This window comes from Panicum hallii, chromosome 5 (assembly GCF_002211085.1).
Source record: "Panicum hallii strain FIL2 chromosome 5, PHallii_v3.1, whole genome shotgun sequence".
NCBI lineage: Eukaryota > Viridiplantae > Streptophyta > Magnoliopsida > Poales > Poaceae > Panicum > Panicum hallii.
In genome coordinates, this window is record NC_038046.1 from 14,628,490 (window position 1) to 14,648,837 (window position 20,348).

A 20,348-nucleotide genomic window follows, 5' to 3' on the forward strand; every position below is an offset into this window, starting at 1 on the left:
CAGGTGCGTGTGGTGCTCCCTGCTCTGCCGAGTGCCGAACTGCCCATGCTCCCCAAGCAGCTGCATGTGGCCGCGAGGGGGCTTTTCGCTCGCTTTCCTTGGGCTCCTCACCTGAAAAGAAACATTTCGGCATGATGATCCGTCCTTACTAGTTCCGGATAAAGGCCAGAGGCTACTACTAATGTTTCTTTTTCTTTTGTGAAAAAATGAGTCTACTTGTAATCACAAGTAGCTGGTGGCTGAATTCAATTCAATCATTGTGGTGCCTGGTTGCGACCTGTGAGCGAGCGAACGAACTGATGGATACTACCATGTCAAGAGCAGGCCGATTTCACTGGCTTAAGTTTACACTACATTGTACCTAGAATTATCAGTACTGCATCCTAGTTAAGACAGGTGTGGACGCAAGGATGCGGCAGAAGTGCGCGCGAGGGCTTGCCTGGCGATTTGGTAAGTGGAGTGCAAATTAAAAGTGACGATGAGCAAACGAATGGACCGAAAGCGGAAAAGATGTCTAGGATTTATTCGGAAACCACTTATAAGTTTCAACAACCCAAAGACATTGTCCCTGGCCCATCACACGAACAGTTCTTCGAGAAATGAGAACACGCTCCCAATCTTGCGGACGGTCTCGTAGGATCGGAGCAGGATCGAGGTCGTTTTCGGTTGGTCCACCCGGATCTCCAAAGCGAACATTCTCGAAATTAAAGCTGCACCGTCGTTGGTCGCAGTCGAAGGTTGAACTCGATGCTAGTGTTAAAATTTCTTATGTTGCCTGAATCTGCTCAGGCCTGAGGCTGAAGCGCACCGTTGAAATCTGCCGGTGGATGATTTTTCTCTGCAAGGAAGTACTACCCGGTGAAATTGCGTAAGACCCCCTTGCCTCCTACCTTGGGCAAAACCCATCATGCGATGCTACGTAACATCGCCCTCCATTATCTTACTACTAAGAAGACGCAAGAGTTGAAATGAAGAAACCATCGTAAAGTTTTTCCTGAACTTCCAGGAAAGCCATCATGCGACGTTGCATGACGCCGTCCGTAATCTGGGCATTACCGACCGTTGTCCAACGCGTCATAAATTGTCCAGGTTACTCTTCGGTGAGGATAACCATGGTACGAAGGTGTCCCTCCTCTCTTATCCCCACACACATCGTTGCTTTATCCCGCTATCGTATCGGTCTAGAGGCTGTGACGAGGGGTTTGGCACTCTTTTAGTTGGCATTTAAACGTTACGCGGCTCCTCTTGGATACGAAAGACTACCTGATATCTAACGTTGGCGTGCAATAAATATCTGCCTGGATACATACATACATACGTCTGTACCGCGCTTAGCCCCACCGCTTCCGTTACCGTCTCTTGCTTTTCTCCGCCAGGCTAGCTTGCCCGCGGCACTCCGTGGATCGTAGCTCACGATGCGTTACGGCACAGCTAAAAAGATCGGTGCGCGACATCATCTCCCACTATCTTACTGCTGGTAAGCCAAATAAGATGCAAGCACTGAACGCTCCAAGGATTTTCTTGAACGTCACCTGGCATCAATTCACAGCCACCCCAAACCAATGATGGGGCGAACTCCACATGACTCCTCTCCATATAAGCGAGCCGGCACTGCCCCCAGCAGCCACCACCTCACACTCCGCTAAACCCACTGGCAGGCTCACGCAGGATAGCCCTGCGCAGAGCTCGAACTCCCCGAGCCCCACCGCCGAAAGGGCCGGGCGCGATCAATGGCCTCCTCCGACGCCGGGGGCGCGGCGCCCCGCCTGGCGTGGCGCGTCGTGCGGGCGGCGAAGCTCCTGGTCCTGGCCGTGGGCGTCTACGGCTGCTTCCTGCAACTCCCGTGCGCCGCCGCGTCGGCGTCCGCCGTCCTCCGCGTCGCCGCCTCCCTCTCGGCCCAGCAGTACCTCTTCCTGGTCGGCAACGCCATCGTGATCGTCCTCTTCGCGCACTTCCGCCGCGACGACGAGGCCCCCTCGTTCTCGCCCGGGGCCTTCTTCAGCCGGTGGTGGCCCTCCGAGGCCGACGCGCAGGACCGGTACCTCCCGTTCCCGGGCGCGCAGCTGGTGCCGCCGCCGTCGCCGACCACCGAGGCGGGGGAGGAGGAGGTGTTCGTGGACAAGAAGGCGGTGCACGTGACGACGGTGCGCGCCAAGCCCCCGCGGCGGAGCAGGTCGGAGAAGGCCAGCGGCGGCGAGTCGGGCAGGGTGCGGGCCGCGGCTCCGGAGCTGCGGCGGCGGGAGTCGGAGAACGGGCGGCAGCAGCAGCAGGCGGAGGCTGAGGCTGAGGCGGCGCAGGTGGAGTGGGCGATGCACGACCCAGAGGCGTTCCAGCTTTGGATCGATGCGTTCATCCTGAAGCAGCAGCAGGACTTCCTGCGCGAGGAGTCCGCCGCCTCCGCCGCCACCGCCGCCGGGAAGAAAGGCGCGCCGGTGGCCGCCGGACCCGTGGTGGCGGTGAAGTGATCATCAGCGGCCTAGTAAACGCAGCAGGGAAGAAGGAAAAAAACACCAAAGTCTGCTGCAATGCAAGTATGCAACTGCAATAAGGGGAGAGTATGAAAGGATTGAGGGGAACAGGGGCCAGCAGCCAAAACCAAAACCAGTGTGTTGTAAAGAAATCGCGCTGGCGCCTTTGTTTAGTGAACAAGTTTTGCCTTTTGCCTCTCGTCCCTCGCTCCCCACCGTATCTGGAATCCGTTTTCCGTCTGTTCTTTACTGTTGGATGGATGCTCCCGAGTCTGATGATAGCGGCCGCCGCTCCTCCTCCTGGGCGTTCTTCACCATCATCCGTAGGTATTTCTCAATCGCCTGTACGACGTACGTGCATCTCAATGTACAAGATCAGACCATCCAGTGACGACTGGAACATGGAACCGATCCAGATCGACGCGAACTGCGCGACACGGCCTATTCGAGCACGGCGACGACAAGAGTTGGTGTCGTATTTAAGCAACACGTTTAGCAGCTATCATCAGGTTCGCGGTTCGTCTCGTCGCCCGGGGACGGGGACACGACGGATTAGACGGCTCAAGTCGAGCACAGCTATATTGCACCCGATCGGCAGCGAGCCAGAGACGGTAGAGCGCCTGGACTCGCTAGAGAGAGCAGCGCAGAGGGTGGTAGTGCGAGTGCCGGCAGGGGCGGCCGGCATCCGCGCATCGTTTCGGCAAGACCAGCGATGGCGTGCGCGCCTCCGCGGCCCCCCGGCCCCCGGCCCGGGGCGCACGAGCACGTCGCGGGCTCTCGCCTCCCGCACCGGTTCGATTCGATGCAACGCACGCAGTGCTCGTGCTGTCGCCGTGCAGGGGCGAGGAGGCACTGACATGACCGTTCTCTTCTTCCCCGGCCTGCTAAAAGATTTGTTTTTCTTATTAGGACTGGCAGGACACGGGCGGAGCGCCAATTTTTTTCTCCACTCCTCCTCTCTCATTTCCAGAACGCACGCACGCGCGTACACTACCTGCGCAGCAGCGCGACAGCGGGGCACACGGTGCGCGTAAACAAATCCTTCTCACCTCACCGGCGTGTCGTCTCGCCTTTGCGGTCCCTGCAGCGGCTCAGCTGCTCAGGGAGAGAGAGGCTGGCTTGAGCTTGACATGGCTGTGGCCGGGCTTTGCGTGGAGTGCGCGCGACGACGAGCCGGCGTGCGTGCGTGCGTGACTGACTGACTGCCCCGCGTGCGTGCCCGTGCACGGCTCGCACTGTTGGTGCTGTTGGCCCGGGCCGGACCCCTGCAGGGCCGGACGCCCGGGGCGGGGCCACACGGGTGCCCGATGTGGGTGGTAGCCTGACGTTTGATCTTTGGACTTTGGTTACTACTAACTGTAGGGGCTGTATAAAATCACCGAATTTAAGTGTTCTTCCTTGTACCATTCCTTTACCTTTTTGTTATTATATACAACTCTCGCCACTACCGACATTATTAGTATCTAGTTATCCACTTGTGCCACTGCCAACAAACTTAGATTTTCTATTTGTACATGTACACACCCATTTCCATGATGCGATGATTCTTCCCGTGCGGTAGAAGGCGGCCTGTGGGTTTCTGAGTCCTGCATCCTGGCCCAGCAAAAGCGTTTCCTCGCAGATTTCGGGCGCCAGTGGGAGCAGGATGATGCCAACAAAAAATAGCTTTTGGAGTGCCACTTTGTTCAGCCGGGGGAGCTGCTTTAACCAGTCCCCCCGCTTTGATTGATTTATGCTCCAGAAGAATCCACACTAGCAACCGGTTCTCTGGCCTCATGCGTGATGTTAGTTAGGTCTTCCCTATGATGGCGATCGGATGCCTCCTCGTCAGCAGAGCGATGGCAATCGATGCACGTCAATGAAAATGTTGCTGATGTTCGCCACTCCTTGCATTGCTTATGATATCCGGACGGAATGGCAGGAGATAGGAGGTGCCCAATGAACATCTGGTTTTTGTTTTGGTACGAGAGATAAAGAAAAAACTAAGACCTAATCTTCTGTGTTGTTTTGTTCCGCTACTCGCTTTACATGGCCACAACTAAGAATTAATGGAAGTTGTGTATGTGTCCTTTATTTCTTCTTGATGCAAAAGATACACATTTCTACTGGGTGCACTCTATAAAAACTCTGCATTGCGTAGTAACATCTAATGGTACACAATGCAGAGTTTTTCTTGAGCCATGTTAGTAACCAAATTTCATACTTCACTCCATCATCAGAGACTACTGTAGTGAAATGCTCGTGTCATGCGGAATCCGCGAACCCGACCCTCATTTTGCCGTAGTCGAAGATGGTGTGGTAGGCTCCCATGAAGACGTCACCCAGTATCCTGCATCAGTTTCACGAATAGGATTCAGGGATCAGTGGATCACATCCGCCAAAAGTAAACCGTAAAAGGAGTGTGGACAGATCATGATCTGCAGGGAATGTCCAAGATTCACTTCTTCCAGGTAAATTGTATTCACCGGTCTATCGATCTTACCAGAGAGGGCCTATTGGAGGGGGAATGTCCAGAGCCGTGAACCCGCTTATGCAGTGTGCCATGAATCCTTCGCCTACCTTGAGAATGTACTGCTCGACAACAGGAAGATCGTATCAAATTCGTTGGGGAATTTTTGAAATGAATCAGGTAGGTTAATCACCTGCTCAGGCCGGAGCTCAAACGCTCTTCCACCGATGCTGAACGCTACAGTTTGTAGGGAGTGGACGCGTCTGCAATCCACATGTGATCCCACAGGATCAGGCATGTTGCCGCAGAGCTGCCGATCAGCTCACCTTCTTGTTAGACATGTCTGATGTTCCAAAACAAAACGAATTAGTGACTCGAGATCGACTCTCACCCTGTCGACATACTCCAGCGTGCCCTCGTTGGTCTTGTTCAGGTTGAGCTCGCTTTGCATCCAGAAGACTATCATCTCACATGCATTGCATATAGCATCAGACATGCCATCTACAGATCCTGCTTCACTCTCAATACCAGCGCTGCATGTATACAGAAGGAGGGCATCAGATCATGTGTAATGCAACCACAAAAAAGGGAAGAGTTTGTTGGAAACCTAGACTTCAGAAATGCAGCCAGGGTAGGTTGCCAATGATTTCACGAACCTGACTCCATGTTTTCCATCGAATGTGCAAAGCCCAATCTTGGAACATACTTGGGCTGGTGGTGTCTGCAGTTGATCAGATATTCAGATATGTTGAGTTACTTATGTGACTTATTCAGCCAGAAGAGTATATCCATTTCTCTAGCAAAGAAAGTAAAACTAGTAGATGCCAAGAACTTCAAAAAGTCTCAAGCAGAGATTAAACCTGAGCTTTCAGCAGCTCTAGCATCTGTTGCCCATACCCAGCAACAACTTGTTTGCACTCATGGTTCACCACTCCAGCAGCTCCAATTTGTTCATGAATCTGGGCAATGGCAACCTGCATAGCACCTACGACTCAAATCGAAATCCCTTATGTGGCAGTATTTCAGCGCTAGTTTTGATTCATCTTGTTGTGATCGGAATAGACATCATATAGGCTCATTTTCAGAGGCATTATTAGGATGAAACATATGGAACGCTACGTATTGCTTACCAGAGGACCAGCAATCAACGAAGTCCCTGAATCCGCAATGGCCGCACAACCATCCACACAAATTCCTACCATGACGTACATTATTTATCAGAGAAACAAATTGCTGCAACCATGAGCATATCTTGTGGTTGGAACAGCAAATAAGCTTAGCACATTACCAGTGCTCTTCCCACCAATAAGGAAGTCACCCATTTCAAACTGCAAATATCAACAGCAGAATAAGTAAACTTTGAGGAAATTTTAGTGTAGTTGAGAATAGCAGGCCCAGCCAAAACAAATTAAAGAGGCCAACCTGCCAATAACCTTTCCGAGTAACTCTGGTGTATGTATGGTCGCCTTTGTAATGTTGGGGATCAGCACCTCCAAACACAATTTCACCTCCGTCCCCTTCGATTGGGTTTCGGTTTAACCAGAAGGAGAAAACAGGTTCTTCCACCAGTCTTTGGCTCACCATGTTGTACCTGATTGGACATTACAGATGCAATTGCCACAAATTACGTAGAAAACAATTTACTGCAAGAAATATTCAGTTACAAACTATAGGACAAACTTCATGATGGAGTCTTCGATGAACAACATATTGTTTCATCGGAACAGCTACTGAGTACAAATATTTGTTTGGAAAAAATGTTATTAATACCGTAATCATGAAAGCAGAATTAAAATTAAATCTCCAATGTATTAGTCAGTTAATTGTGGCTAAACTGTTTTTTTACATTCGACAAAATATAAAAAAAGATAATCAGAAGGTACAGAAAAACTAGTACAAACTCAACAACTACAGCAACTATCATACCATACTGGGACCGAACCTTCAACTGAAATTTCCTGAAATCCTAGCCCTAGGATGCCATCAAATTTTGCTAATAAAAAGGTGAAACCAGGCTCATGAGTAGCTTCGATGAATTCCTGGGTGGTACAATTGAGTTCAGTAAAATCAGTGCTGTATATTTCAAACGTGAGATGATGTCCATACATAACAACATGGGAAATGAAGCACCTGATTTTGAACTACTAGATTGCCAACCGTGACCTGATCTTGGCTGTAAAAACCAGCAATTGCTCCTGTTCCGTAGTGAATAGAAGCCGGTGTTCCTGAATACCGCAAAGAAATGTAGAGCTAGCTCAGACCAGCAGCAATGGTAATGTTACGGCAGGTTAAATAAAAAGGCAATGGTAATATTACTACCTCTGTTAAAAAAAATAAAAAGTTTATCTAATTTTGGAAAAGCAAATCTGGATACTTCGACCAAAATATCGTGGAGTTATATGTATTTTTACTATTTACAAATTATGCAGCTATTTATATTTTAAAATATGATCACGCTATAATTGTTTTGAAGCTATGAATGATACACACTGTAAGAAATCAGTGGCCAAAGTTTCATTTATAGACTGAGCCAAAAGAAATTGCGCCCGAGGGAAGTATTTCATAATCACGGCGAAGGTGGTTGAATAGAGTACCATACCATTCGGTCTGTAAGTGCTGGACAGACTTGATTCATACTTGGGATGGAAGAAACATGCAAGCTGTTTCCAGAGCAACCAAAGTCAGTAACAAATTGCCCCCAATTATAACAACCATTCAGAATGAAAGCAAGAACACCACCAAAACAAAAGCATACGCCATTCATACCGAGAAATAACACTTGGCGGAAGGGACCCAAAGGTTGGCGCTCCCGGTGTCGAAGACGACAGTGAAGTTCTGTGGCGGGCAGCCAACCCCAATCTGCCCAAAGTACTGGGCGTTCAAGAAGTTCTTCAGCGGAACAAGTTCGGACTGAACGCCGCCACGCAAACTGCTACCGTTCCCCCTGCCTCCGCCGTAACTCCAGTAGTACTGGCGTCTCCGCTCCAATGCCGCAGCCTCTACTAGCATCTGGTGCTCCCGCTCACGAGCTTGCGCGATGGCTGCCCGCACCGGATCACCGACCTCTCTCGCTGCCGCGGCTTGGCTCTCCAGCGTGCTGGTCTTGGGCAGAAGCTCGCCGTAGATGCTCTCCATTATCGACCTCTTCTTCAGCCGGATACGGATTAGGCCATCGGTGTTCGATGATGCGAGCACCGTCGACGCAGAGAGCACAGAGAGAAGGATGCAGATCGCCCCCCATGCTCGATGCCCCATCATCCTGACAAACTAGCAGAACTGCAAGGCATGCACTGCATGGACAGGGTTCATTTGCCCAGTTTTAGTTTAGAGCTTGCTCATCAAGAGCGAAAAGCGAGGAGAACACTCACCCGCTTGGCCTGCCAGGGGCGATGGATCGTCGAGGAGGTAGCAGAGGGGAAGCCCGAGAGTTGGCGGCGGCGTTCGAGCACTTTATAGGCGGAGGACGGGAGCACGACGACGTCGTAGCAGTACGATCCCCTGCATTTGGGGTTGCGAGCAAGCAGGTTGGCGGCACGTTACATTTTCGGACCAGGGCATCCGGTGCGGTGCCTTGGAAGATCAACGATTCGCCCCCCGCACAAATGGCAGGAGTTGTGGCGTCATAACGCCGCCATGGCTGGTTGGGGAGGTCGATCAAGCCTAGCCTGAGAGAGTGGCGAGCAGGGAAGCCTTTGGGGGCACGGCGGTACGACAGCCTACCGGATGTCTAATGCGGCAATGCCTAGCTACGCTAGTGCTCGCAGGCAAGTAGCAATCGTGCAAGAACAGGGGCCTCGCGGATGCCAAGTGCACACCAAGCTCTCGTGATCTTAGCAAAAAAGAAAAAAAAAGCTCTCGTGATCGTTTTGACTGAACAAGTGCACAGGAAGGAAGCAGGGCCCGGGGTGCAGCCGTGCAGGGAATTGGGCGCGTAGGTTTGACTGGACGAACCGGAGAGAAATCCGTTAAGTTAGGCAGATTTGTGAAGTTGCTGAATAAGTAAAGGACGATTGCGCTTGCTGACAGGCTTGGGGGACCGAGTCATTTCCGCAAAGCAAATTGCCCCCGTTTGCGTGAAATGCAGACTACAGCAAGACGGTTCCATCTGACCGAAAGGCAAAACTTGACGTCTGCAATTGTCATCCTGAGACGAGTAGCACAGCATAAGCAAGGACATTTTCAATGGAATTGGAAAAAAAAACCTTCCTTGTGAAGACAATTACAGGAGCAATTTACACATTCTCCAAAACACAAGAACAAGTTATCTACAGCTTGCGGTGATGGAAACCGAAAGAGCCACCGAGAAGTGGTGAACAGAAAAACAAACAAGAGAAAAACGAAAGAATCGCGGGATCCGTTGGCGACCCCAAATCCCGGTACTGCGCGACTCAGGCAGAGCTTTTTTTTTTCAGAGCCTGAACCCGAAGCGCACGAAGAAGAACACCAGCTGCGCCACCACCACGACGGACTCCACCAGCCACAGCAGGTGGTACGTCGCCCACCGGAACAGCGCCGCCAGCGCGTTCCCGCGTGGCTTCCTCCACCGCAGCGCCGACGGGACCGCGCCCGCCAGGAGCTTCCGCCCCGGCGACGCCGGCGCAGACTGATGATCGCCGCTGCTACCGCTGTCGCCGATGCCGGCCGCCTTCCTCCTCGGCGCCATGCGCTTCCGCATCCACTCCCGCACCTTGCTCGCGCTCCCGCCCGCCATCCGACTCAAAACGACCCGGTCGATCTCAAGCTGCCAACTGAGCGCCTGCCTTTCCTGTCCGCTTCTCAGCTCTCTGCGACTGCAACCGCAAGTGCACGGCCTCCGGCTCTTCCCCCGCAAAGCCTTTTAAAGCTGCGACGCCACGCGGTTGGCAGGGTTGACGACGCCATCGCCTGCCGTGGCGCGCGCCTTCACTCGGATTTCCCCCAATTCGCAGGTGCCGTAACCACTACTAGCATGCTGCGCCACTGCATCGATGGGGACGGAACAGAATACTAGTCGCAACTCGCGATAGGAGCCCAAGACTTGACGATTCAAAGTCAAACCGCGCCTTGGTCTGCAGTCAGGTAGGTCTGCAGGCCGAGAGGCGGTTGAACGGAAGCTTCTGATCCGAAGCGGGAGCCGTGCTGACGGTTAACAATACAGACACGATAGCTTGGGGAAGGGGGCTAGAAGATTTTGGATGATTAGCAGCCGTTTCCTCGAGCTTATTTATAATCGAACCGCTGTTCTCGATCGTCAGATTTCGCCGCGCGGTTTGGTTGATCGGTTCGTCATCTCTGACGCGAGGCTACTCGCGAAGCGTTTGACTCTGATGGCAGGGCAAAGCAGGGCTGCTGCTAACAGTAGGTTGTCTATGTGGGTACAGACCAGATAGACGCCTTTTCTTTCCTTTCATGTTTGCGATTTGCTTCTAGAAGAGCACACAGCTCATGATTAGACGGCCATTGAACATAGTTGGACCTGGCCTTGCCTATCTCACACAGGTCATGAACTATGTCATCATAAGACGGAAGTTGTGCTTTCTTTCCTTTTATATGTGCAATTTATTTCTACAAGGCAAGCATGTACCTCATGATCAGACGGCTATAGGACATCGTAACGGCCAGGCATCTAGACTCACAGGTTCGCACGGAAATTCTTCTCTCGATAGCATACAATTAAATTCCACTAGTATAAAAAAGAAAAGAAAAGAAAAATAGATACAAACACATGGTCTCAAAACCGAGTTTATTTTACAGAAAAGTGCGGTAAATCTAAATTTGAAAATGATACAATTGATGTTTTAGGATTATATAAATGATTTTTGAGTCCGGAGAAAACCAAACTGCACTAGCGTTGTCGCCTTTCATGCAACGAGGGTGCCCAGGCAATTTGTTTTAATGCTTTTGCACTAAAAAAATGGAAGGACGGGGTCTGGCCCAAAACAGCAGGCCCGGCACTAATCAGGTGTTTTGTGGCCCGGCCTGGCCTAAATTTTGCTCACGTCCAACCCGGTTTGAAGCCTACTAAACTTGCTGATTCTGCCCAGCCTGGTAGAATTTTTTTTATTTTTTATTTTACGAATTTTCAAAAATATATATGTAACTAAAAATTTTGTAGATCTAGATGCCGAATATAATAGCTACAGCCGGATAAACCTGCAATAGGTGCACTATAATAACCTTACCACTGGTTCATCCGGCGTAATATCCTAGCCTAGATAGCTCACATTTAAAAAATTATAAATAATTTATATGAATTCGGATGAAGATAAATTTTATATACAACTTTTTAGTTCAAACTTTTTTCATTCGGAGCCATCTTGGTGCTCAAATAATTGACACAAATTTCAGATTTAGAATGTAAATTTTGGTTTGAACAGTAGACAGCACATCTTTAAAAATCATAATTAATTTATATGAACTCGTATGGAGATAAACTTTAAATAAAAATCGTAGATCTACAACTTTGTAGTTCAAACTTTTTCATTCCGTGCCATCTTGATGCTCAAATAATTGATACAAGTTTCAGATCCAAAATTAAATTTTAGATCTGAAGCTTTTATCGATTATTTGAGCACCAAGACAGCTCCGAATGAAAAAAAAATTGATCTACAAAATTGTAGATCTTGTGGAGATCTACAATTTTTGTTTAAAGTTTATCTTAATCCGAGTTTATATAAATTAGTTATGATTTTTTGAAAGTGAGCTGTCCAGACTAGGGAAATTCCGCTGGATGAACTGGCGGTAAGGTTGCTACAATCACCGCCCCTTTGTCCGGGTGTAGCCATTTCATTCGGCGGCAATGGTATAGACCTGCAAATTTTTCGATTTTATGTATATTTTAAAAATTCGTAAAATAAAAATATAAAAATTAAAAAATTCCAGCCTGGTACCAGGTATTTTTGGTTCAGCCAGAACTGCAGTAAAGGATGGGCCCGAATATGCCGCGTTTCATATTTGGGCCTTTCATAGGCCTACGAGACCACCGGTCTGCGTTCTGCCGTCCAGCTTTGTGTTCAAATGATTCCAGAACCAACAATAGCCACACCATTTTGAGCTGACAAGTACTCGAGCACCTGCCAAATCGCGAAAATCAACATGCTTTGCCAAGCAAATCATGCGCCTTTGGCTGGGTTCACCAAGACACCAACGAACTCACATTCGGTACGCTGCAGACAAATCAGAGAACATTAACAAGCAGCAAGCCAGGAACACTAGCAGAAAGAACTCATATGCAGCATCTCGCAGAAGCAGGGAACCAGATTTGAGAAGGTAACAGTGCAAGAACCAGAAGAACCGAGTAACCGAACAATTGTTAACACCCAACCGAGGGAATTCCCTAGGCACCAACATATAACCTATACAGACAACAGGAGAGGAGACTAGGAGATTCTTCATCCAAGAATGCTTCTACTTGACCTGATACTAATAGACCTAAGATTCAGGTAGTAACATCAGGGCATGCCCTGCCTCCACCACCTACCAACATACCCTATCAGGGCAGCAATCACCTTGGTGATTAACATCATTTCTCAGACTTTTCATGATATAGCATTTATTTGCAGGCCTCAAGGTTGAGATCGGTCTGATGTTGCGCTGCCAGTCCTCTCTACCTTCTTTCCAAACTCGGCGGAGTTTGAACCCTCTGCAATAGACTCAATATCCATGCTTCCAGTGCGACTCCTCCGGTTTCTCCGGTCCTGATTTTTTTTTCAAAATGTGTTACGATAATCAAATATTTTACTTACAGTATATATCAAGGTAGGTTTTCAATTATTGTTACCTCCCGGTACGGAACTTCTTCAGACTCAAGCATCCTGACAACCTGACCCATCTTGGGTCTCTTTTCAGAGTCAGGATCAACGCACCTTAGTGCCACTAAAAGAGCCCGCTTCAGAGACCTAATAGATGGTCTAACTTCTAAGGTTGGATCAGCCACTTCCTCTGCCCTTCGACTGGCCACCATTGTTTTGAGCCATTCAACAAGATTGACCTAAGCAAAGGTGGGTCATCATTTGATGGGAAAATATATTGTTTTTTGTCAAACACAAAATATATGTAGTGATTTGACTGAACAATAAAAGCCTAAGGATCCTAGAATGGGAAACCAATAGAACTGTTCCTAATAACTCTGTTGCCAGACTGATACCATTTAGTTGCCATTACATTGGAACGATGGTTCTAGCAAAATGATGTACAATCCAAACATATGGAACAAAAAATGTTATAAATGTAAATAATCTCCAACAATTTACCTCATTGGAAGATCGGCTGTAGTCAACAGGACCCCTTCCTGTCACAGTTTCCAACAAGAGAACGCCGAAACTATAGACATCGCTCTTTTCATTTAACATCCCAGTATTAGCATATTCTGGTGCAACATATCTATAGCAATAAAAGTAGAGGAAGGTTAACTTCATGAGTAACTGTGAAGAAACAGAACTAATGATGACAAGTATAGGTGGAAAGGAAAAAGGAATACCCAAATGTTCCCATCACTCTAGTAGTAATGTGGCTTTTATCTGAACCCAAAAGCTTAGCCAATCCAAAGTCAGAGACCTTGCCATTGAATTCATCATCAATCAATATATTGCTTGATTTAATATCTCGGTGTACAACTTTTGGTTCTATAGCTTCATGAAGGTAAGCAAGCCTGCAACCAACATAATTAGTCAAAAATATTGGAACAAATTTTGATACCTATAAAAACACACAAAGAAAATTTATAGTTGGTAACTTGTGGACTGAGAAGCTGTAAGAGACTTACGCTTTTGCAGTGCCTGTTACAACCTTCATGCGATTTTCCCAGGTAAAAGCACCACGCTGACGCATAGCTCCATGAAGCCACTGCTCTAAGTTACCATTGTTCACAAACTCATACACCAACATCCTATTAATGGGGGGAAAGTTGTTATAACATTTCTGTGGATAAAAACACTAAATTTCTACAGAAGCTATTTGGGCTACTGCGAAAAGGATGAAAGAATACAGATCACACAAAAGAATCAACTTTCAGTAAACTATGGTGTTCACACGAAGAATCTCATACTAACCTATACAAAGAACTTACAACTCTGAAATGCCTGCATCATTGTTCTTTAGCATGTGAAGAACGAAATATGCTGCCAGATAATTAATAAATTTTATTTGCAGATAGTAGAAGATCTGTACTACAGTTTAAAGGGTGATCGATCAACTCGATTCTCTTTGGTATAACCAAAAGTACACTAGCAAGTAGCATTTTTTCTAACTTAGTTGTTAGTTGCCAGAAATTGAAAATGCAGAACTTCTGCTAAAATATTTACTTGGCAGGTGCTAATAATCAAAGTTGTAGCTCATTCCATTGACTAATTAAGAGCGAATATTAACATCAATTTTCAAAACTTCTTACAAGGCTTGACATCATATTCATTATTGACAGTTTCACATACCTGTTTACACCCTCAACACAGTATCCCAACAGCCGAACCAAATTCTTATGTCGGACATGGCCAATAGCCTCAACCTCTACTCTGAATTCCTTCTCTGCCTGCCCCCTGCAAACCCAGAGATAAAGTGAGTATGTGATTCAGAATTAAGTATGCTAGTCCGACTGGGGTAAACATATTACAACGATCAAAGCAATAGCTAGAAGCCAAAGGTGAGCTTACATGTTGTTAAAGATCTTTTTGATGGCAACTTCAGTACCGTTCACCAGACGCCCACGGTACACAACTCCATAGCCACCCTCTCCCAGCACATTCTCCTTGGAGAAACGGTTGGTAGCAAGCTCAAGGTCACGCTGAGTAAACCAGTGACCCCAGCCAAGATGAGAGAATTCAGGAAGGCCGACCAGAGGCGACGCAGACACAAACGCCGCCGGCGAATTGGGCTTCCTCCGTGGCCCCGAGCTCCCATCCTCGCCGGAGTGCACGCTGGCGGCACGGTCGACATTGCAAACCGAGCTCCCTTGGCTCATGTTATCGTGATCTGAGGACTTGCTGAGCGCCAGGTGTCCCAGCGTCGCCCCGGCCGTGTTCCGGTTCGCGTACTTTTCCTGCGGCGGGAAGCTCGGCTGCTCGCGCTCGTGCATTGTCTGCGCGAGGCTGCGGCCGCCGACCCGGTCGACGGGGATCTCCTTGGAGTAGATGGGGATCTGCGTCTGCCTCAGGTTGTCCATGGTTCTCTTGGTCCTCCGGCGCGAGGCAACCCAAATGCAGATCATCAGCAGGATGGCCACGAGAAGGGCGACAACGCCGATGGCAATCCAGACCCAGAGCGTGAGGCCAAGAACCGTCCTCTTCATCTCCGAGCTCAAATCGCCGGACCCCATGGCGCTGTCAGGCTCAAAGTGTCGATTCTGTCAAGCTCGTGAGATTCAGCTGTATGTTATCGGCGCAGATCCCCTAATGCACATCAGCAACAGGCGCAGATGAAGTTTTCACCCTGCAGAACGAGAATGAAGCACTTATTAGAACGCCATGTGTGTAGAGGCAAAAATTCCGTGTTCTGTGTATAAACAAATGCAGACTACGCCGCCCCTGGAAATCAAGAGGAACTACGAACAATCTCTGCTCCCAACGAGAACTATCTCTCTGAGATACTGCGCGGAGACATTTTCCCCTCTTTGCAAGCTGGATGCCGAACTGAATTCTACAGCCAGGAAAATAGGGCCCGAAATTGCCTTGTGATCCCAATCCCAACACGCGAGAGGACAGTTAAAAGCTCACCTCTTTCTGCAGCCGGGCCTCCTTCCACTCATCCCTCAAGCAAAGAACCTGAAACCGCAAAAGGAACCCCCGCGGGGCTGAGAGACCGAATCGCGCACTCAACCCAGTCCCAGCTAGAAGCCGGATTCACGACAGGGATCGTAGTACCAGCAGTCGCGTGCGGGGAGGAAGAGGGGAAGTGAAAGAGGGAGAGGAGAGGGATGGGGGCGAGTAAAATGGGGGGAGGGAGGCAGCGGATGTTGCTGGTGTGGCATTAATGGCTGGATCAGCGAGGAGCGGGTGCGAAACGAAAGGGAAACGGGCGGGTGGGGGCGGAGGAAGGCGGCGGTCAAAGAAGGATACGGCCGGCGCGGTAGAGTGTAAAAGCGGTGAAAACCGGAGGGGAGGAGATCGTCGACGGCGACGAGGAGGAGGGGGGGAGCGCTCGCGAGCGGGAGGAGAACGTGCTCCTCTGGTCAACTGACAGGGCAGAGTAGTAGAATAGTAACTGAGCACGCATCAGCATGACACCAGGCAGGCTGGCTCGGCTCAGCTACGGCAGGCAGCCTTGCGCCATGCCGCCGCCACCATCGCTCAGACGCTCACCGCCTCGATATCCCAACACCTCATCGCAATCTCGGCCTGCAATCCTGCGCCGCGGCCGGTTGCGCTGTTGCCTTGCGCCGTTTTTATTTATCTTTTTTAATTTGCCAGGTCTGGTGGTTCCTGGTTGCATGCCGGGTCACAGCTGTCGCTGCTCGTGAAATTCCCCATCCGGGCTTCCGCGGATCCTCTGCGGTCGGCGATATGATGCTTCGGCGGTGGGTGGTGACTGGACTGGATGGATGGGTGTCTAGGAATCTGCGCACATGTTGGGTCTGCAGGCCATCAATCACCTGCCAGATTAGGCCAACCAGGATCCGCTCTTTGACCCGTCAAACCAAACCACGACGCGGGAACCGTTCTCGAAACAAGTTTCGAAACCGTGACAAAAAATAAAAATAAAAATAATCGAGTGATTACCGTGGATTTTACCTTTTCTTTAGGTCGAAAATGCTCCACATTTTCCTCTCGAGGACGCAGCACAGCTAGCGAATGGGAGCCCGCGAGGCAACATTCCAAGTTTGATTTGGACTCTATTACTATTAGGATGACAGCCAGCGAGTAAATCTGGTGCCAAAAGAAATGTTTGTCACGCTTAGATCTAATAGATGGTCTAATACAATGACACTTTTTAAGATGACTCAACGGACAACCTCTACAATAGATTATTATTTTTTATCTGGAAGTAGTATCATATACTTAATACGTGGAATGAAAAAAAGAATATTATGAGTAGCATCACAACAACAACTCGTACAATGGTAAGTAAGCGGTCTTATAGTTCTTAATTTTAGTCTATAAGATGGTTATTTCGCAAAGCAACCACCTCGTTCTCTCCGCTTCCTCTCTTTCCTTCACGTTATCAAAAATCTTACGTAGATCTGCATAAGACAGCCTATAAGACTGCTGACGTGTAGCAATGTACATACCCTTAGCCCCATGTTTAAGTCTTCAAGGTTGCATTAGCAAATCCATTTTTATTTAGTAACGCGTAATGTGGCAAATCAGCTCATTAAAATTATGTCTACAAATGGGTAGAGGAAGTAAGACGGAAAAAAAGGAGGTGTGATCGTATACCAGTTGTGCAGAAATCTACGCCTAAGTATCTTTGCAAAAACAAGTGTGGCAATGCAAAAAATCTGCTATTTGGAAAAAAAAGATTCTCTTAAATGTACCACTACCACAGCACAGATGTTCCATCAGGAGACGGGTAACGCAGACGATCGCCGCCGCCCACCAAAGCAAAGCGGACCGGCGAGCGGGGCCACGTTGCTGGCGCTGCGCAAGTAACGTGACGCGAACTGGAAAGGCATGCTGCAGGGACAGGGCGGGGGCACGGGCAGGCGCCTCGCATGTCACAGGCAGGCAGGCAGGCAGCGCAGGCACCACCAACCACCCCGCTACCCATCGCGATTCGCGAGTTGGCAGCCGCGGGCGCAGGGAGGAACCACCGCCCACCGGAGCGCTGGGGACTCGGGAGACGAGGCGAGCGCGCGGCGGGCGGCGGCGAAGCCAGCCAGACGAAACCCAGCGCTGCGCCGCCGTGGATCACCGATCGGGATGGCAGAAAGGTCACCAGCCGATCGGCGGGGGCGAGATGAGGCCGTGAGAGCGAGAGCTTGGCGGGCGGCGCCGTGGTCCCGGGTATGGTAGGGCAGGGCAGGGTCCGCGCCGGGATTCTGTTTTTTTTTTTGCCCTTTCAATCCGATCAGGACGCCCGTGCGCGCTCGCTTGCCCACCCCCGTCTCCCTCCATGCATGACTCCGCCCGGTCGATGATTGCATTGGATCACAACGACGCGCCGCTCGCTCCGCCGCTTTCGGGCTGGCTGTTCGCCTGGCTGGCGCGTGTCGTTTTGCCGAGCTCGGCAGGGGGGCATGGGCTGGTGGTTGTTGTTGGTTGGCACGGCTCGCGACGTCTGCTTCTCTGTCCGGGAAGCGGAGGCCGCCGCCGAATACCTCGGCTAGGTTACCACTAGTCCTACTACCACTCCACGATTAGCTTATCCTAGTAGTATGTTCTAGTACGAGAGGCGCCGCTCTAGTGGATGGATCGGATCAGAGTAATACTCCCTACCACATTAGTAGGAGTACGTGCTACAGCTAATCCGCTACTAGCAGTAGCGCTCTCTCTCTCTCCATATCTATCCATCCCAGGTACTGCTACCTCCGTCCTACATTATAATTTATTTTAAATTTTTCAGATACATATTTCATCCGTTCCAATTTGTACTTCGTTTTGGCAAATCTGTATATTATAGATTTTACTATATATCTAGACATAGCGTATATAGCAAAATCTATATATATATAAATTTACTAAAATGACCTACAATTTGAAACGGATGGAGTATATTTTTACTATACATCTAGATATAGCAAAATATATGTATGCTAACATAAATTGTAATTTGTGATGGAGGGAGTATAATCCAACCGTAACCAACGTGTCGCTTTTGAGCCTGATTCCTTCCCAGCTGAGCCTGGGTCGCACTAGGTGAACCAGGTCACGGTTGGCCAGGCCCCGTGCATGCAAGGTAAGTCTGATGGGTCGCAAGCTTATTCCAGCCAGGCCACAAGCAGCAGGTGATTGGTTGCATGGACGCTAGACCAACAGCAGGCAAATTAGGCCGCGGCGGTATGCTTCCTGCGCCCGCGCGAGCCAGGCTGAGAGGCGCCGAATGCATCTCGGGGGCCTGGCCAAGTAACAGCCATCCAATCGCAGGCTGATTGCATCCGGCGAGCCTGGAGGAGGCCGAACGCAGCCATCCAATCACGCCCTGATTGGTTGGGCGTATTTGGCCCGTCCAGGCTCTGGGGATGCAACCTGCTCGTGTTTGGATGCCCGCACTAGCTCTCGAGCCAGGCCCGTCGGATGCATTTCGCCCTTCCCGTCCTGGCTCGCGCGGTGCGCGGGGGGGGGGGGGGGGGGGGGGGGGGGGGGCACTCACCGCTCCCGCCATTAGCGACCTCCGCCGCTAGGTGAGTTCTCCCCTCCGGTATCTCCCTCTCGTCCCTCTCCGCTCTCCCTCTCCGCTCTCTCCCTCTCCTCCCTCTCCTCTCCTGCCTCGGACCGAATCTGTCCCCCTCCCGCCTCTCCTCTTCTCTGTCCGGTTCTCGTCAATTTCGTGCTCCTCTTTTCCGTTTCTTTTTTTGTTATATCTGAGCACTTGCCCCACGTTAGTGATGATATTTGAGCGCTTGCCCATGCCAAGGATATTATTTCTATTTATGTGATGTGTTGTCCATATCAATGATGATTGTTATGTTAATTCTAAGCACATGTCCATGCCAATTATGTTTGTTTCTATTAAGTTCAGCACTTACCCATGCCTACAGTGCTGCTGTTGGTAGTCTGATAACTTGCCCATGCCACAGATCTTTATTTATGTTCATCTGAGCACTTGGCCATGCTATTTTTTTGTTTATTTTGCTGTCAGCACTTGTCCATGCCTATGGTGCTGCTTTTTTTAATTACTTGGCTATGCATGTGCAAACCCCTAAGCCCATGCTATTTGTTGATTTCATTTACATAGATGTCCATGGAAGACAATAGACACCTGCTCATTATTCAGGTAGCTGCTCTAGTCGCTGCTACATATGCATTCCTGTTCAGTAAGCATGCCTACTTAATTGTTTAAACTGAGGTATTGGGCAATTGCAATGATGATTACTTGTTTGTTTAAATTGAAGCATTGGGCATTTGCTGTGATGATTAATAATTGCCCCTGAAGCATCTCACTTCCTATCAGCTACTTGTTTTATATTCTGTTTTGTTTTCCAATATCATGACTCTGACTTCTAAGTTGGATTGCACCATTGGCATCTCACTTCCTATCAGCTACTGTCATTTGCTCACTATAGCTGACCATAGCTTATAGTTAGTAATCGGCTATATATGCCACTCTATATCAGATACTGTCTGAACTATTCTATCTCTATGGGTAACTCCATTGTGAGTTATTGTGTGCATCAGACACTCTAGTGGGTCAACCTTGATGATGGTTCTGCTATTATTCACTTATCATGAGCCCATTGCTATTGATCTCCTTATGCTATTCTGAGCATATGTCCAACGTGCCGCTAGTGAGCTGTCTGACTCGAACACGATCGAGAGTTGCTACTCCTTTTTGCCGTCCAACAATCCTGATAAGTAGTAGTAGTA

The 20,348-nt window shown here is 49.3% G+C and overlaps 4 protein-coding genes across 4 annotated transcripts; 1 reads left to right on the forward strand and 3 right to left on the reverse strand.

Moving 5' to 3' along the window:
* Nucleotides 1-1,730: 1,730 nt before the first annotated feature.
* On the forward strand, nucleotides 1,731-2,465 carry LOC112892459. Its single transcript, XM_025959617.1, has one exon. It carries the CDS (start codon nucleotides 1,731-1,733, stop codon nucleotides 2,463-2,465), a length of 735 nt encoding a protein of 244 aa, XP_025815402.1.
* A 1,762-nt stretch (nucleotides 2,466-4,227) lies between these two features.
* Nucleotides 4,228-8,623, reverse strand: LOC112893685 (aspartic proteinase oryzasin-1-like). Its single transcript, XM_025961143.1, has 14 exons — nucleotides 8,286-8,623; nucleotides 7,684-8,207; nucleotides 7,517-7,577; nucleotides 7,048-7,142; nucleotides 6,844-6,956; nucleotides 6,340-6,508; nucleotides 6,206-6,245; nucleotides 6,048-6,112; nucleotides 5,778-5,891; nucleotides 5,574-5,638; nucleotides 5,309-5,450; nucleotides 5,111-5,227; nucleotides 4,951-5,039; nucleotides 4,228-4,797 (listed from the first exon to the last, which is right to left on the reverse strand). Exons 2-14 carry the CDS (start codon nucleotides 8,173-8,175, stop codon nucleotides 4,713-4,715), a joined length of 1,647 nt encoding a protein of 548 aa, XP_025816928.1. The 5' UTR covers nucleotides 8,176-8,207; nucleotides 8,286-8,623; the 3' UTR covers nucleotides 4,228-4,712.
* A 458-nt stretch (nucleotides 8,624-9,081) lies between these two features.
* On the reverse strand, nucleotides 9,082-9,972 carry LOC112894714. The gene has a single exon (XM_025962508.1). It carries the CDS (start codon nucleotides 9,626-9,628, stop codon nucleotides 9,326-9,328), a length of 303 nt encoding a protein of 100 aa, XP_025818293.1. The 5' UTR covers nucleotides 9,629-9,972; the 3' UTR covers nucleotides 9,082-9,325.
* A 2,168-nt stretch (nucleotides 9,973-12,140) lies between these two features.
* LOC112895550 (probable receptor-like protein kinase At2g42960) lies at nucleotides 12,141-16,228 on the reverse strand. Its single transcript, XM_025963515.1, has 8 exons — nucleotides 15,603-16,228; nucleotides 14,544-15,318; nucleotides 14,325-14,429; nucleotides 13,661-13,783; nucleotides 13,376-13,546; nucleotides 13,149-13,278; nucleotides 12,677-12,886; nucleotides 12,141-12,593 (listed from the first exon to the last, which is right to left on the reverse strand). Exons 2-8 carry the CDS (start codon nucleotides 15,203-15,205, stop codon nucleotides 12,462-12,464), a joined length of 1,533 nt encoding a protein of 510 aa, XP_025819300.1. The 5' UTR covers nucleotides 15,206-15,318; nucleotides 15,603-16,228; the 3' UTR covers nucleotides 12,141-12,461.
* Nucleotides 16,229-20,348: the final 4,120 nt, after the last annotated feature.